General features: G+C 41.7%; 1 protein-coding gene across 1 annotated transcript in view; it reads right to left on the bottom strand.

Moving 5' to 3' along the window:
* The window catches only part of LRPPRC (leucine rich pentatricopeptide repeat containing), an 84,337-nt gene extending 76,700 nt beyond the window's left edge, over positions 1-7,637 (bottom strand). Inside the window, exon 1 of the mRNA XM_030447347.1 lies at positions 7,467-7,637. Coding sequence (XP_030303207.1) covers positions 7,467-7,582 — 116 coding nt within the window. The 5' untranslated portion in view covers positions 7,583-7,637. The remainder of the gene's footprint in view (positions 1-7,466) is intronic.
* Positions 7,638-16,382: the final 8,745 nt, after the last annotated feature.

Raw genomic sequence — 16,382 nt, 5'->3', positions numbered from 1 at the left:
AAGCTTGCTGGCAGTTCAGTGTTTCAGCAACTTTGGCAGCAAGCTGCTAAAGGGCAGAAAGATCACCAGTGGGGTGGCATATCAGTGCAGTGGGAAAAACACTCTGGTGTTTCACCACGTTTGCCTCTTGTGAGTGGGAAGTAGCCCACCTACCACTGTCCTGCATGCTGTGTGAAATGCCAACTTGATAACTGATCAGGCTGTAAGTTCTAGCAGTAAAATTCTTTAAATAAAATCATCCTGAAACACTATTTCTTTCCTACTGAAGCTGTAAAAACAGTTTAGTTTCAAAAGACTTCAATTCACGTTTGAAAAAATGCTTTGGAAGCATGCAGCAACACAGGACTTACTGTCTGAAAAAGCAGCAGAATTGGGCATTTCTATTTAGCCACCACTACCAGGTATTAGCTAATATGGGACTGGTGTTTCTGTGAATCTATACTGCTTAAAGACATTTTCAGGAAGAGCAACATGGGAGTCTGAGTTGCAGTTTTAGACAGGGCAGATTAACATGACACTAGAAGAGAGCTAGATGAACTCCTTAACTTCCACTGGCATCCACCTAAATTACAATTATCAGCCTGAATTATTTCTGGCATAAGCATTAGGTGTACCTTATCATTGGTAGGCTTTCAGCATAAATTACATTTTTAGAATTATTTCAGGCACTGTGTAACTCTGCAATAAGAATTTGTTTAAAACAACTGTGGGTTCATAAGCTGGATGAAGCTGCAAGCATCTACTGTCCTGATTTTAGTTCATAGCAGTAGAAATGAACTAAGAACACAAAACTTTGGAAAACATGAGAAAAAAAAATATGCTAAGAACTCACTGGTCTAAAAAATGAAAGATTAACCAGACCAGAAACACAAATTTAAAAAAAAAAAAAAAGCAAACTTAGTTTATTAAATATCAGGTTTAATTTCAGGTAATCAAGTGAAATGTAGTAGACTACATATTTAGTGAAAACTGACACAAACGGCACAACCTCCTGATAAAAGAGAAAAAGAAGCTAAGGAAATGAAGCAGTTATCTATCTTCAACAATCTTGTGTGGTTCACTAATTTTTAGAAGGTAAATAAAAACACACAATTAAGGGGAATTAAAAAAACAAAAACCCAAACCAAAAAAACACAACCCAACAAGGATATAGATCAAGAAGATTATGTTAACCATTTCAGTCACAAACTCGCATAAAAAGGTAGCAAGAAAGCTTCTGCATATAAGAGAGATGATTTTAGAAAATTTACATCTTTCAAAATGGAAAAAAGTACAGATCATATAATGTTCAACTTTCAAAAATCATTAAATGAAACCACGCTCCATAAAACTTTACCATTTTACTATGACTAAATTTTAACAAGGAGATGAGGGTGTATGTGAGAATAGGGAAGAGCTTAGTAACTTCTGGAAATTTTTAGATGATGTATTTAAGACACATTAATGGACTATACTCAATCTGTAGTCTTTGGAATTACCTTCAAAAATTCATGAAAGTTTGGGGAAAATAGAAGCATAATCAATAGAAACTGTAAAGGCTTCTGACACCACGTACCTGATAATCTCTTAAGTGAAACAAGATACACAATGTACTTCTAGTTATAAAAATATGGGCATGGTATTTCTTCTTTAAAAAATTAAAAATACACATACATTAGAAGGACTTATCAGGGTCCACTGCAAAAGTGAGAATATGGTTTGTGAGCTTAATTTGGAACCCATCTCCTGATCCAACCATGAAAAGACTGGTAAAAACAATGCCCATTCAGAAATTTCATTTAAAAATTTGATGATAGAAGGGTTAATAAGCATAAACTTTGTAAATGACACCATAATGGTGACTAACTCTTAGAAGAAGAGCCTCAGAGTCATCTTGATTACTTGATGTAATATGTTCTGAAATTAACAAAAATGTGGCATTTCTGATCCTGCCTCAGTGCTTGATGTTAGGTTACATAGTCTTATGATGTAACCATATTTTTTTCAATTATTTTAATTAACTTTGATCAGAATGAAACACCATGCTACACAGAAAAATGGATAATATTTCTCAAAAGGCTGCAGTGAGTGTCAAATATTTATTTTCTATGATTCTGTTTTCATCAATTACCTTTAAATGGCATTTTAAGTTTTTTCTAAATGTTAAACAAATTTGCAAGCCTGCGACTTGCATTATAGGCATCAGATTGGTTTGAAGGAGCAATCTGACTCTTCCCCAACACAAGGAATTTCTCTTTACTATGCTTCAGACCTACGTTTTCCTTTTTAGCTACCCAGAGAAGCTCAAAATTGAGCCCTATAAAGCAAACTCCTACTCCCACAACCAGAATTACAAGAAGCCTTGCAATATTTGAGCTTGTACATCATTTTCAGCTTTGTCTCTACGTTTGTGAGGATTAAACCTGTAGACCTTGCCTACAATGGAAAGGTTAACAAATTATACATTCCTAATCTCAACACACAACTGCTCACTATTTAGCGATGACTTTTCACTTCCAACTCAACTTCTAACATTTTGAAAGTAGCTAAAAATAAACTCATAAATATACTCATGCAGACGTTAAATCTGCACGGGGAAATTGGTACCCTGTCAACTAGTAAAATTCTTCTATTTGCAAGGGTTTAGTGAGAATCTCAGTACTGTACCAAAGTATTTAAATGCTTTCCCTATTTCTAGAGTAGGGTAAAGGCAGTGCCTTATATTTTCTCCAGGAACTCATGCTACCATCTAGAGTAAAAAATATCCCATCCTTCCCAAAACTCACAAAGTAGGTGGTTCCTCCTGCCTGCAACACAAAGTGTACTTTCTGAAAAACTTGACCAATTCCAAACATTAAAAAAAACCAGAACTACATATAGATATGGATATTTGACTTCCTATACCAGAGCCACAGTAAGGTAGTTGCTCTGCTTTTTTTAAGAGAAGTACTGAACATTATGTTCTCTCTAAACTGAACAGATATAGGGTCTACAAAATAGCTTTCAAAAGAGAAGCCATGACTGAATAAGAATAATGGTAAACTTAAGAGTTAAAATCCATTACTGTACATAAAAGCACTACAAATGTAACATTAGTTAAATATACTAAATATACCACCTGAGATCCTAGTATGACTCACATGCCTGCTAGACAGTATTCCCTCTGACTTAGCTACAGTCATCAACAAAAAAAAGCCACAATAGTAAAGCCACAGTATTTCTGTTTCAGTGAGATACATAAAATACAATTCTACAAGGGAGGAAATTGTGTTTTTTCACATAGACTGGGAAACTGCAGTTTTGGAGAATATCTAAAAACTTTGCCTAACTGATTCACAAGAAGCTAAGCAGAAAAATTTTGTTGTCCTATTTCTTACAAAGTTTTTAAACTTTTTATGTCCATCAGAAGAAAACATACAACTACAATGCAGCTTGTAAAATTTTACTACAACAGAGAATTGTTTCAGTATTACCAATATCAATACTATGGGACGCCTCTTCTACATTTAAAACCCATTACTTCAACCATTTTGCAAATGTCAAGTAATTAAACATTCAATTCTACATTTTTGTCCACTGATGAAGGATTGTTGAGTATGATAGTGAATAGCCACAAGCAAGTAGTTCACAGCTGACAAAACAACAACAAAAAAAAAAGGTACTGTGCACTAAAGCATGAATCATTTGGATTTTATACTTACTGCTTACCCAAAACTCAAACAAAAAACAAAATCCCCTCCTGACCTAGAACAATATTCTTTAAAAAGGTATGACCCCTCACATTTCACCAACATGCTTCAATCAAGTCCACCACAAAGGAAAAGGACAACTGGCCACTGATGAGCATGTGGTGCTTGTTAAGCACCATGTGCAGAACTTTGGGGAGCAGGCAGGTCTGCTCATGGTGTTCTGATTTTTACAAGGAAACAGTGCATAAACAGAGGAGCCACACAATCTGTAATATGAAAAATCAAGGATGAGATAAAGGTAACCCAATTAAACCTGAGCGATTTTGTAAAGATGTCAAACAAATGCAATAAAAAAAAGTTCTTAGAAGTGACGCATAAACAAATGCATTTATAAAACATCCAAAAATTTTCAAGAGTGATATTAAATGAGTGCAATTATAGAATATCCAAAACCATTTTCCAAAGGTAATGTTCTACAAATACACTTAAGTAAAACAACAAAAACTTTTTTTAAAGTTCGGGACTAAGACCTGAAACAAGCTGTTCTTAACACATTTGATTGAGTTGCCTTTATAGCATCATTAATTTTTCATGTTACAAACTGTGTGACTGATACATTCCCCTACATATACACAGTTTCCTTGGAAAAATCAGAACGCCATGACCTGAGGCGACTGTTCCCCCAGATTCTGCTCATGGTACTGAAGGCAGTTGTCTTCAAGGTGCTGAACAATCACGCCCTGGTTTTTGGCAGCCAGCTGTCCTGGTGGGCAGCTGATAGCACAGAAGTGTCTGGCAACTACTTGGCAGCATTCAGCTGGCCATGGACCCCACTACAACATACCAAAAGGCAACTGTTTTTACAAGAGCAACTTGAAAAGCACTGAACGTGGTTGTACTCTTACCAACTTCCACAGCAATCACTACTCTAAACAGAGAACAGATTTTGCAAAAAACAGGTTTCACTACAGCAAAGCCTTCAATTTGTGGAGATGTTCAATGCTCCACATTCCTGAAAACTGACATATAAACTCACAGACCAGAATCTCAAATTGAAGAAGTGACAGCAAAGCCACAGATGCCTTGCAAGACTCACATGTGGAGATTCCACTTGACTTTCACCCTCAGCTGCAGCACTAGGTGCCTGTTTCTACTTTTCTGTGAGAACAGATAGGGTGTCAGCTTCAGGATAATATTCTAGTTCTTGCACATCTAAAAGTGCAGTTCAGCAATACAGCTGCATTGATCTAGTAACACAGTCGTTAAGCAGAGTTCTCTCTTCCCCTTTTGCCTATGGTCCTACCCTTCTAGAGTTCATCAGATCCCTAACTGATCAAATAAAACCTATTGTTCTCTCATAAAACATTTTCTCTGCAGAAAATGAAGTCAGCTCAGTAACAGGTCCAAGAAGCACCCTGATACATAGCAGGACCAGCTCACCACCAATGGGGGAATGGTCATTATGCAAAGAATGGAGACAATATCCTTCCTCCCAACACTAACTTTCCCACAGCAGCAAGCTGTAATATCAACTCTAATCAAGTGATCATGTTATGGTTTAAGTACCTCCAAAATATTCTGAGATTAGCCTAAAATCTACTCTGAACACTAATCGATTGAGAAGTTTATTATAGCACTCAACAGTCAACTACTGGCAGCAAATCTAAGCATCTCTTCCCTTAATGAAGCTTCTATGAACAAAGTTCTGGTAAATAAATTGTAATACATAAATCTACACAGTGCTGAAGTCTGTTGTTTTGGGGTGTTACAGCTTGCTTGTTATAACTGCATGGCATGAGAGTGATGGCATGGCTCAGTATATTTCACATTTCATACTGAAGGCCGATCAGTGAAACAGTAAATTTGCTTCAGATCTGATGCTTTTGCAAAAAAATACTTCTCAGACACTCAATGCCATCAGGTGTCCTAATCAATTTTCAGCAGTATAGATTAAATAAAAATAAAATTAAATGGGAAACATTCCCATAGTATATTCTATTGGTTCTACTGTGGTGCAGCAACACACATAAGAGCAACAGGAACTATCTGTCACTGTAGGAAGACTACCTCAATCTAACATATCCACTCTGTCCCACTGTGGTCAAAGCAATCACTCAGCCACAAATGTGCTTCAAAGTACTGACACATAATTTGAAGCTTTCTGTGCCCAAAGAGCTGCTTCTCTTCCAATGCACATCATACTGGCAGTGTATCCTGAGAGCCTCTGAAATTACACAGGTGTAACAAAGTGTGCATCATTTGTATGCTCTACAGTCTGGCAGCGGTAGTTAGGACTTTCCTGGAAAAATCAGAGCAATACGATGCTTTGATAAAATACCTACTTGAAAATCAATGGTTACTGTTTTAGATCTCTAGATAAATGAGAAGATTTGCAAATTTTCTGTAACTGTTATTGTAATGAAGTAGAAAAGCATATTCATGATTAGCAGCTAATTAAACTTGTGGTTTTGATGCCAGACATACAGCATATGTCTTCCCAGTTCGTGGTCTTTCCTGCACATATCTCCTGTGTCTTTCACACCAACGTTAGCATTTAACAATCTGTTACACTTGAACCACTAAAACCAGCAGAAAACTAGTCTTTTTTTTGGTGAGATTCCACTCAGGCTACTGAATAAAATCAGCTGATCAGAAAAATGTTTGAGTTTTCTACCAGGAAATAAGTTACACTGACTGAGGGGGACCACTAGAGCTGTAACAAGGCCAGATAGAACAACTTTCTCTCTGTTGTTACATCAGCTCATAAAATTTAGTTTGTACATCCAATACTTTGATACGTTCTACTAGACCAGACTCCTCATAATCAGAGATAATTTCTAGCACAGTCATTAATACTAATTGAATCTACATGCTGATACTTTTTGTCAGATTATAATACTGTGCTTCCACCTTCATAACTAGCACATTAGGTGCAGATAGCACAGATAGCACAGATAGCACATTAGGTGCTATCTGAATAGTGCATAGTGATACTTTAATGCACCAGAGCACCTTATCCCCTTCCCACCCATCTGCATTGGATCCTCACCAGGTTTTGCAAACCCTGGAAGAAACACATCAAATGTTCATATCCTTGGGGAAAATTGACATAAACTTCTGTTTAGCTAGGCGTTTATATTTACAAATTATGTGTAACTGCTTCGTTTAATTACCACCTGCGGGGCATTATGTGGTCAAAGCAGTGACAGGTACACACATAAGTAGGGCGAGTTTTCCACCCTACCTACGTGGTGCAAGAGAGGGAACTACAACAAAAACCCGAAGGTATTCCTCGGGATGACGGATACAGTGGGATCCACCAGGCAAGATGGAGGCCCAGTTCCACAGGTGCTGTTACCAGGAGCCAACCCCTCCTCCCTCACCCTCCACAGGACGGTGCCCTCGCTCCTCATTACTTCAGGCTCCCGCTTGAGCCCAGCGACACAAGGCTGCTAAGCGGAGCCACGACAGGAGCGTTCCGGCCTGGCAGAGCCACCCGAATGGAAGCGGGGTTTCCCCGCGGCCACTGACCCTGAGCTAACCCTGCCGCGCACATGGAGCCAGAGGCCGCTGGGCCGGGCCGGGCCGCAGAGCTCACTGTGGCGGCACCGGGAGGGGGCCCAGAAAGCCTCAGCCGTCGCGAGACAAGGGCTGCGGGCGCGCGAGGCGGCCCTGCTGCCCGTGCCCTTGGGCACGCGGACCGCCGCCTCAGTCGGCCCCGCCGCGCTCCTCCGCCGCCTCAGCGAAACTTCCGGCCTAACGGCGGGCGCCGGGCAGCCCCGCGGCGCTGGGTCTCACCTGGCCGGGGCCGGCGGGCGGATGGCGGCGGCCGCGGCCGCGGGTGAACGGAGGAGGGGAAGGAGGCGCGGGCAGAGCGCCCGCAGGCGCCCGGCGGAGTTCAACAGCGCAGCCATGACCGCCGCGCGCGCCGGACGCGAAGGAGCACGTGAGCCGGGAGCGCTGCGACTGCGCAGGCGTGGGAGGGGACGCGGGGCGGTGTGCGCCGGCGTGAGGAGGAATTATTCCTCTGAGGGGGGGGACAGCCAGCCCGGAGCTGGGAATGGGCCCGCTCGGGGATTGGAGAGGTGCAAATTCCACCCCATGCCGCCGATGGAACGAACCACTCAAGGTCGGCTGCGCAGTCCCGGCAGCCGGTTGGGCTCATGGGGAACCAACCCGGAGGCGCTGCAGCGGAAGGCGAGCCGGGCGGGAGGCAGGAAAGCGCAGGCTCGGCGAGTCTCCCGGCGCCTTGCCGCGCTCCGGGGGAGGAGAGGGAGCACAGGGAAACATCGGCTTCCCGGCAGGCCCTCGCGGGAGTCGGGAACCGCTTTATGGATCCTCCGTACCGGTTCGCGCTGAGGTCCCCGTTGTCCCGGGCAGGCCCCACGGGTGGGTAGCGCCCGCCCGGCTGTGCCTGAGGGAGGAAGTCACGGGGGCGGTGGGGAGTGCGGTGAGCGCAGCCGTGGGGCTGGTCCTGTGCTGTCCCGCAGCTCTCAGAACTGGGTCTGGGCTGTGGCACCAGCTGCGGGGAACGTGTGGTTGTGAGAAACCGGTGCTTGTGTAGCTGGGCTGGGAGAGCCGCTGGTGGGGCTACGGGAGCCTCTGAGGTTGGCTCCTGCTGCCCTCCATACCGGTCACAAAATGGGAGCGAGAGGTAGAGAAGAACCCTCATTAAACGTAATAGAACCTTTACCAAGATGCCATCTGCGTGGGTGTTTAATGTTCATGTTAACCGCCAGCTACAGGGGTTCCTATAAAACTAAAGTAGGTGAACTCCAGTCTTCTGCAGAGGTTGTAATGGCCTCAGTTCCTGATGGGAATTGCCCTTCTGTTGCTGATGTAAATGAAACACTGGTAAAGTCCTTAAAAACAAACAAACATAAAGATCACCACGTTGGGGGCTTTTTATTGCCTTACGGACAGAAGAATAACTCTTCTCTGCTCCAAATGTAGATCTAACAAGTGTTGAACGCTGCCTAGATGGTTCACAGAAGCATTTTTAGCTCAGAAGATTGCCCAGTGGAAACTCAGGCTTACGAAATGCCCTAGGAAGCAGAATGTGACATCAGAACATTTGGATAGACAAAGCCCCCCATCTCTGGTTGCAAATCTCACCCCACCCCAGCCAGTTGTTACAGACATTAATTCATAACATGTTCTTCCTTGTTTTTGGAGCCCTCTGCTGCTGCTCCAGATGTATTTTGCAGGCAACCCCGAACTGGGCTATGTCCAAGACCTACAGACTGGATCTAAGATTTTAGACTGGACTATGTACAAGGCTCAAATCTGTAGCTTAAAAAAGAGCAATCAGACTATTGCCAAAGAGCCACCAAAAGCTTGAACAGTTGTCTGTTATGTTCAGTTAAAACAGATGGTTACATTAAGAAAAAAACACCAAACAAAAAACCCAACAAAACACCACAAAACCCCAATGCTACTACATTGCCTTGTTTATTATTAACCACCTTACTCTTGGCATGCTGCTTCTCTTCACTATCTGTCCCACAGAGAAAGGGAGCAGCAGCAGCCCTTTCTACAGACACCATGGTATGGGTAGTGCAAAGAAGTTCAGAAGCCTGCAGTGGAGAACAAGGTACTTAAATCAAGAGCTGCTCCCATGGCAAATGACTGGCCCTCCACAGGCTGAAATTTAGTTTTTTCATCAGTAATTGGCCAACACTGCTCCACAAGAATCTGGAATAAAAACCAGTCTTAGTGTGGGAGATCAGTTGTGTAACATGACTGCACTGGTGGACTCTGGAAGAAACAAAATGCAGTGGACTTTGCTATCCAAAAATCACAGTGACAGGATGCATGCCAGTTCTGTAAGGCTTTGGGAAGGAACCTCAGCAATCCACTCAAGTGTTTGCTTATCCTTACGGTGACTTTCAAACATCTGAAGGAGGTCTACAAGAAAGCTGGGGTAGGGCTTTTTACACTGCTGTATAGCGAGAGGACGGGGCAGTGGTTTAAAACTTGAAGAGGGGAGATTTAGGTTAGACATTAGGAAAAAATTATTTCCTGTGAGGGTGGTGAGATGCTGGAACAAGTTACCCAAGGAAGTTGTTGCTGCCCCTTCCCTGGAAGTGTTGAAGGTGAGGTTGGATGGGGCCTTGAGCAAACCGATCTAGTGGAAGCTGTCCCTGCCCATGCAGGGGGGTTGAAACAAGATGATCTTTAAGTTCCCTTCCAACCCAAACTGTTCTATGATTCTGTGCATGTTTTCATACGAAACCCATGTAATTCCTTTTGCCATTGGTTGCAATTACTCCAAGGGGTAGATTGTTAATCAAAAGAGGTGAGATTGATTTTTATCAAAGCAAAAATTACCATCATCTGTTCCCTATTAAAGTTCACTTGGTAAGGCTGGTAAGACCTCCTCAACAAGATGTTTGGGAGCAGTTTTCAGAAGCTATGAACGCCCACTTTTTCTGCTTATAAGAAAATCCTGGATGCTGAAGACCTCTCTTAGTCAAGAAGTAAGGCATGACCTACCGCTAGTAAGACAATACTTGTGATGTTACTGCTTATCATAGCATCTTCTGTATCACAGTGTATTTCACCAAATACAGAGTTCAGTCTTAAAAAGGAAGAAAAAGATGAATTTTTTTAACCCAAGTGTAGACCCTGGTAGCATTCATGGTAGTTATAAGGCTGGCTTGGGTATGTGCTTACCGAAGTTGATTTCAGAGTTAAATTGCTGGGAGCTCATTCTGAAGGCACAGTACAAAAATGTCTACAGTGCTTACAGTAAGGACCAGAAATGATGAAGCAAACGACTAAGAGAGTAAAGGAAATTAAGGAGATGACATTGGTTATAGTAAATAATAGGTTCTTGTTGCTAAGACTTTACTGCTACTGAATCAATAAATACCTATTTTAAGAAGTGTTTTGAAGGAGAATGACTGAACAGGAATTCTTCCAAAGAATGGAAAATTCAAAGGTGTTTGAAAATCTTGATAGTAGCTAATGGGATCTGAAATGATGGTCTGCTCAAAGAGGAATTTTCACTGCCAACTGAAAGGCTGTGGCTATGATTCTGTAAAGGCAGCGGATGTGAAAAGGGAACAAGTATAAAACAGTTCATGCAAGCTGTAGCAGTAGACTTAGGAAACTATATTTTCTAAAATTCTCTGTCTTGGTCTTGACCACATTTATCAAAATCTGGAGAAGAGAAAACATTAGAGGCCTAATGTTTGGAGTCTGGACGAGTTACAGTTTTCTGGATGAAGAAATCAAGTTGTGTATTGGATAAATTGGAGAAAAATTGTTACCCCTTCTATGTGAGAATGTAGAGAAAGCACTGCATGGTAGTGTCTCCAGTAGGAATTGAGAAAGGTGGGGGGCTGTTAGTGAAAATTTTATTTTAGCCATGCCACATTTGAGTTGATGAATTGTAACAAAATGTGAATGAAGTACCTGGATTCCAGTATGGACAAAAAGCTTAAGTTAGATATGTGGGTCCTCAGTGCAGTAGCTATGCTATATTTGTAGAAAAGAATATCCAGAAATGAAAGATACAGAGCCAGAGATACAGAAAAGGTTAAAGGCACAAAGTGGGGGATGAACAATACTCATCCAAGCAGGAGGATTACAAAAGGTGTGCTAGGGAAAGGAAGAAGTGGTAGAAGCCACAGAAGGAAAAGCTGGGGTCAGCTGCATAAGAAACAAGTGAAAAAACAGATGTGAATGAGTCTGGGCTAAGAGAGATGTGAAGGAATGACCAGTGGCAGCTAAGGGACCAGGAAAAGGAAACAGTCTAAGGAAGCAGAGTTTGTTGGTCTGTACTGGTTTACAGAACAAAATCATAGGCCAGCCATGGAAGGCAGACCATTAATAACCCCATATCAGCTGAGAGCTTAAATCAGGGCAGCTGAGCTGAGCTGATGAGCAGGTGTACCCCACATTCACCTCACATTCATTACAAAGGCACAGGTGTGCTTAGGGTGGGGAGTTATGTTTCCTGGGGCTCCATCTTCTTGGTCTGTTGCTCCCTCTGCTGCTCCTGAGGACTAGGCTGAGTACAGTCCTCAGGTGTTTGTATTTTGTGTTGCTGTTTGTATTTTGTTATTTCATTAAATCTGTTCATATTTAAATCCACTGGGGTTTTATTATCTTTCTGCTTCCCCTTCTTGGCTGTGGAGGGGTCTTCAGGTGAGAGCAAACTACTTCGGTTTAATCTTGGATATGAGTTAAAAAAGCTGTGGTCTTTCAACCAAAAGAAGGAATTAAATGAAAGCTACAGATAAGCAAAAAGAAGTCCTCTCCTAACTTCCTCAGGTTTTTTCTTCTCAATGAACAGGCTATATCCTCCAAGCCTTCATGGCTGGATTTTCTCAGCCCAGGCAAGTTATTCCCATCGTTAATAATTCCTAGTAGGTTATCTCTGGAGATAGTAATTAAGCAGTGCCAGGTTTTGTTCCTTGGCTCTGGCCCTGTGTCTCTATTACTGAATTACTGTTCCCTAAAACAATTACAGTCTATGCCAAGTGGTTGCCTGGTGTAGTTGGAGGAATTAGCATCAAACAGCTGGAGGCTGTTGCCAGTGGGCAGTGTGGTGATGGCCCCTCTGTGCTGGAGGGTGGGAGGACTTGAACCAAACTCTTCTGGTTGGTGTGAATGCTACAAAGTGGTTCTGGTTATTTAAGGTAATAGATGGGCATTGCCTACATCTGTACTGCCTCTACTGGAACTTGTAAGTTCTGATAATGTTTCTGCTAATGTCATGAGAGTTCACCATAAACGCATCTTAGTTTTTAAAACTTAATAGAGGTGTGACATGGTGGGCACAATGCATTTGTGCTATGTAGCAGGGTACCTCTTGCTCTTGTACCTCCTGATACTTCTGCCTGTTGTCCCCTGCTCCCCAAATTATCATGGTCTCATCTAGAGGCAGCTCTGTGTGCTTGACCCCAGTGCAGTAAGACTTCCATCTTCCCACCAAGAACGTAATTCACTGTGGAGCAGCATCTATGTTATGCAGTGGGGAGAGGAACCTCAGCTCCCAGTATTCATTTTGTGCCTGCATTCATCTTGGAAAATGGGCTATGAGGGGGTTTCGCCTTGGTCAGAGTAACTGGTGCTGTTTATCTGAGGGAAAGGTAGGATATGGAAATGAGAAGATGGCAAGATATGTAGAAATATGTACTGTTAGCTTTGGTATTGATTTTATTTTTGATGGCTAAGTAAGGATAACCTTAGATTTCATATAGAGTGGTACTTAAGAGATTCTGATATGAAGAATATGCATTTTCAATGTATCTTAAGGGAACCTGACAAAGAAACCAGGAACTGACCTTTCCCTGTGGGTTGTTCTCCAAACATGCTTTGTTTTCTCCTGACTCTGGCAGGGTGATGAAATGAAAAAGGAGGTACTAGAAAGGAACAAGCAGTAACAAAAAAACCAAACCAAACAAAAAACCAAAAAAAAAAAAATAAAAAAAAATCAAAGATCCAAGTCTTAGGATTTGAATGCTAAAATCCAAGAGTCTTATTGAAATCACAAATAAGATGGCAAACCAAGAAACTCAAAAGATGGGAAAAGGCAATTTGATTCAAGGCACAATTTCCAATTCCAGTTGATTTCCATATAAAGCATGCTGCTTTTGCATGTAAAATAATTCCTTTCCAGTGACCAATGGTGACTTAATCTCTAACAAAAAGCTAAATTAGGTCCTTGCTGTATGCATCTGTTAAGATGTTTCTGTAAGCAGAAGTATGCCTTTGCTGTTGTTTGATCCCACCCTAAATCTTTGAGTTTTGAGCTGTATTGAAGTGGTAAATAATTATTTCTACTGAACATGCAAAAGAATTTAGTTTCCTGTTCTCCTCAGCTCTGTTAGTTTTGCATGGTTAGTAGAAATTTTAATAAGTAGTAGAGCCTTTATTTTTGTATCTAAGTCAGCAGATCTTATCCTGACTATCTGTGGGGAGTAGATCTGATGAGTAAGAAGGTGCTTTTTTTATATAGTTACTTTTCAGAAAATCACAGTTTGATAATGGTTGTGACATAACTGGGTCATATCTGAATTTTTTTCTATAAGCTGCATAAAATGAGAAGTTGAGGTAGCTCCTTTTGTCAGAATGTATATTCTTAGAGCTGTAGTGAATCATATAGTTGAGAGATTTGCATGTTGTACTGTTACTGAAAAATGCAGAACTGTCATAAATCTATAACTGATTAGTAGTCCTTCAGTCTCTTAGAACTGTTACTTTTTAATAGGTAAAGCAAAGTAAGAATTAAGATAAAGATGGTCATACCGAGTTTCTTCTGTTTTTGCCTTTGTTTTACACGTTTAATTGTGGGCACACAGTGCTCCAAAGACTATCACGTCCCAGAGTTTGGCTGTTGTGAGTGTTGGAGGGGAGAGAGTTTGTAAATAAGTTTTGGGAATGATAAACCTGTGCTTCAGCTGCTGGTAGCTCCAGTAGGTAATAAACCATTTTCAGATTGTGATACATGCTTTGACTTTTGGTTGGAAACAAGAATAGGATGATTCAGAGATCACACACATTGCTAGCTGGACTAGGAAATTATCATAAAACATGATTCATAAACTTAAAGGGTTTACTTAAATAAGAATTCTTATGAAGCTTTTTCATCATGGGCATGCTAGCTGATTCTTTCTGCCATATCTCCTATCCCAAAGAATGGATTTTGTAATTCCAGATATAAGGCAGATCAAGCAAGAGCATCTAAATTAAGGCTTCTTCTTTGATACAAAATATTTGAGGTTTTCTTACAGATGTTACAGGAACTGTGGATGTATCCCATCAGATTCCAAGGTGCACTAGTCTGTGGGATATGATGAGATACATTCATATGAAGCTGATATAACTCTGTCCATCATATTTGAGAAGTCGTGACAGCCCAGTGAAGTTTCCTCTGACTGGAAAAATGGGAAACAATACCCCCATTAAAAACCAAAAAAACCCAAAAAACAAACCAACAAATAACAACAACAACAAAACCAAACTACAATCTTGTCAGTCTCATCTCTGTGCCTGGCAAGACTGTGGAGCAGAACCTTCTGGAAACTAAGACACCTGGAGACTGAGGAGGTGATTTGTGACAGCCAGACGGTTTCCCTTAAAGGCAAACAGTGCCTGAGAAATTTGGTGGCTTTCTAGGACAGGGCTACAGCATTGGTGGATAAAGGAAAAGCAACTGATACAATTTACCTGGACTTGTGCAAAGCATTTGACACTGTCCTTCATGACACCCTTGTCTAAAGAGACATGGTCTATCCATCAAGTCCACTTGTTGGATAAGGAATTGGGTATATGGCTGCAGTCAGAGCTGTGGTCAATGGCTTGATGTCCAAGCAGAGATCAGTGATGAGTGGCATTCCTCAGGTGCTGGTGCAGGGACTGGCACTGTTTAGCATCTTTGTCAGTGACATGGATGGTGGCATTTAGTGCACCCTCAGAAGGTTTACTGACAGCACCAAGCTGTCTGTTGTGTCTGACTTGGTAGAGGAAAGGGAAACCCTTCAGAAGGACCTTGACATGCTTGAGAGGTGGGCCCATGCAAACTGTTTCAGCAAGGCCAAGTGTAAGGTCCTGCCCTTGGACTAGGACTTTTTACCAAGGGCATGTAGGGATAGGACAAGTTATGAGTTTAAACTGGAAAAGGGTAGATGGAGTTTAGACATTAATAAATTCTTCACTGGGAAGGTGGTGAGACCCTGGAAGGGAAGTTGTGGATGCTCCATCCCTGGTAAGTGTTGAAAGCCAGGTTGGCTGGACCTTTGAGCAACCTGGTTTAGTAGGTGGTGTCACTGTCTCCAAGGTCCCTTCGAAACCAAACTATTCTGTGATCTAAAGGAAGAAAAATCACTGAATTAGAAAAATCACGGAGCAATAAGTGGTCCATGAATGGCTCACTTACAAAAAATTTGGATTGTGGTGTCAGCTGGTACGGATGAGCAATAACTGAGTTGTTTCAGCTCATGTAAATTCAGATGTGTTGGAACAAATGGTCACTGCTCAAGAGGACTTTCTTGGAAGGAGTAGCTCCTCAGGGATGCAGACCTGGCCATGAATGTTCTGTCTGGGATCAAGGCATCACTAGGTGACAAGGAGAGAGGTGCTGCTGGCAGTCCATCACGTATTGTGGTCATCTTGATGTGTGCGTGTACTGGCTTCTGTGTCTTTGCTTGGACAATGTGTTAGGACAATGCTATGCCATATTTATCCCTAGTTCTCCATTTAAATCCTTCTTCCACACACCTATTTAATGAACGTAACCATCCAGTTGACTGTGTAGTGCCAAAATTCATGGAGTAAAGGCACAGACAGAGCAGGAGTCAGAGTAATACACAAAAGCTTGAAAGACTTCTGATTAATCAAATCAATAAGCTTAGCCTGATCTTTACATATCAAAAAGTGTGTGTTCTTTTTGAAGCAATGGGGTATGTATCAAAATATGAGACTCTCATGTAAAAGCAATCTCATTTCTGTGGGGCAATTGCTCTGTCACTCAGAGCTGAGAAACCCTGTGAGGTACATATCAGGAAGGTTATATTAAAAATATTTCTCTCAGCCTGTATTTTGCTTCTGAGTCCTCACCTGCACTATCTTTTTGTGTTGCATAAGTGTTTACATAGCTCCTTGATGAACCAGATGGCTTTATCAGTCTGGGTTTGTTTTAAGCTGGTTCATCTTTCAGCCCTTTACAGCGCAGCCACACTGATGTTTGTGGCAGCACAAGGT

This window comes from Calypte anna, chromosome 3 (assembly GCF_003957555.1).
Source record: "Calypte anna isolate BGI_N300 chromosome 3, bCalAnn1_v1.p, whole genome shotgun sequence".
NCBI lineage: Eukaryota > Metazoa > Chordata > Aves > Apodiformes > Trochilidae > Calypte > Calypte anna.
Note: the sequence above shows the minus strand (reverse complement) of the source record. Positions and strands in the feature narration are given on the sequence as shown.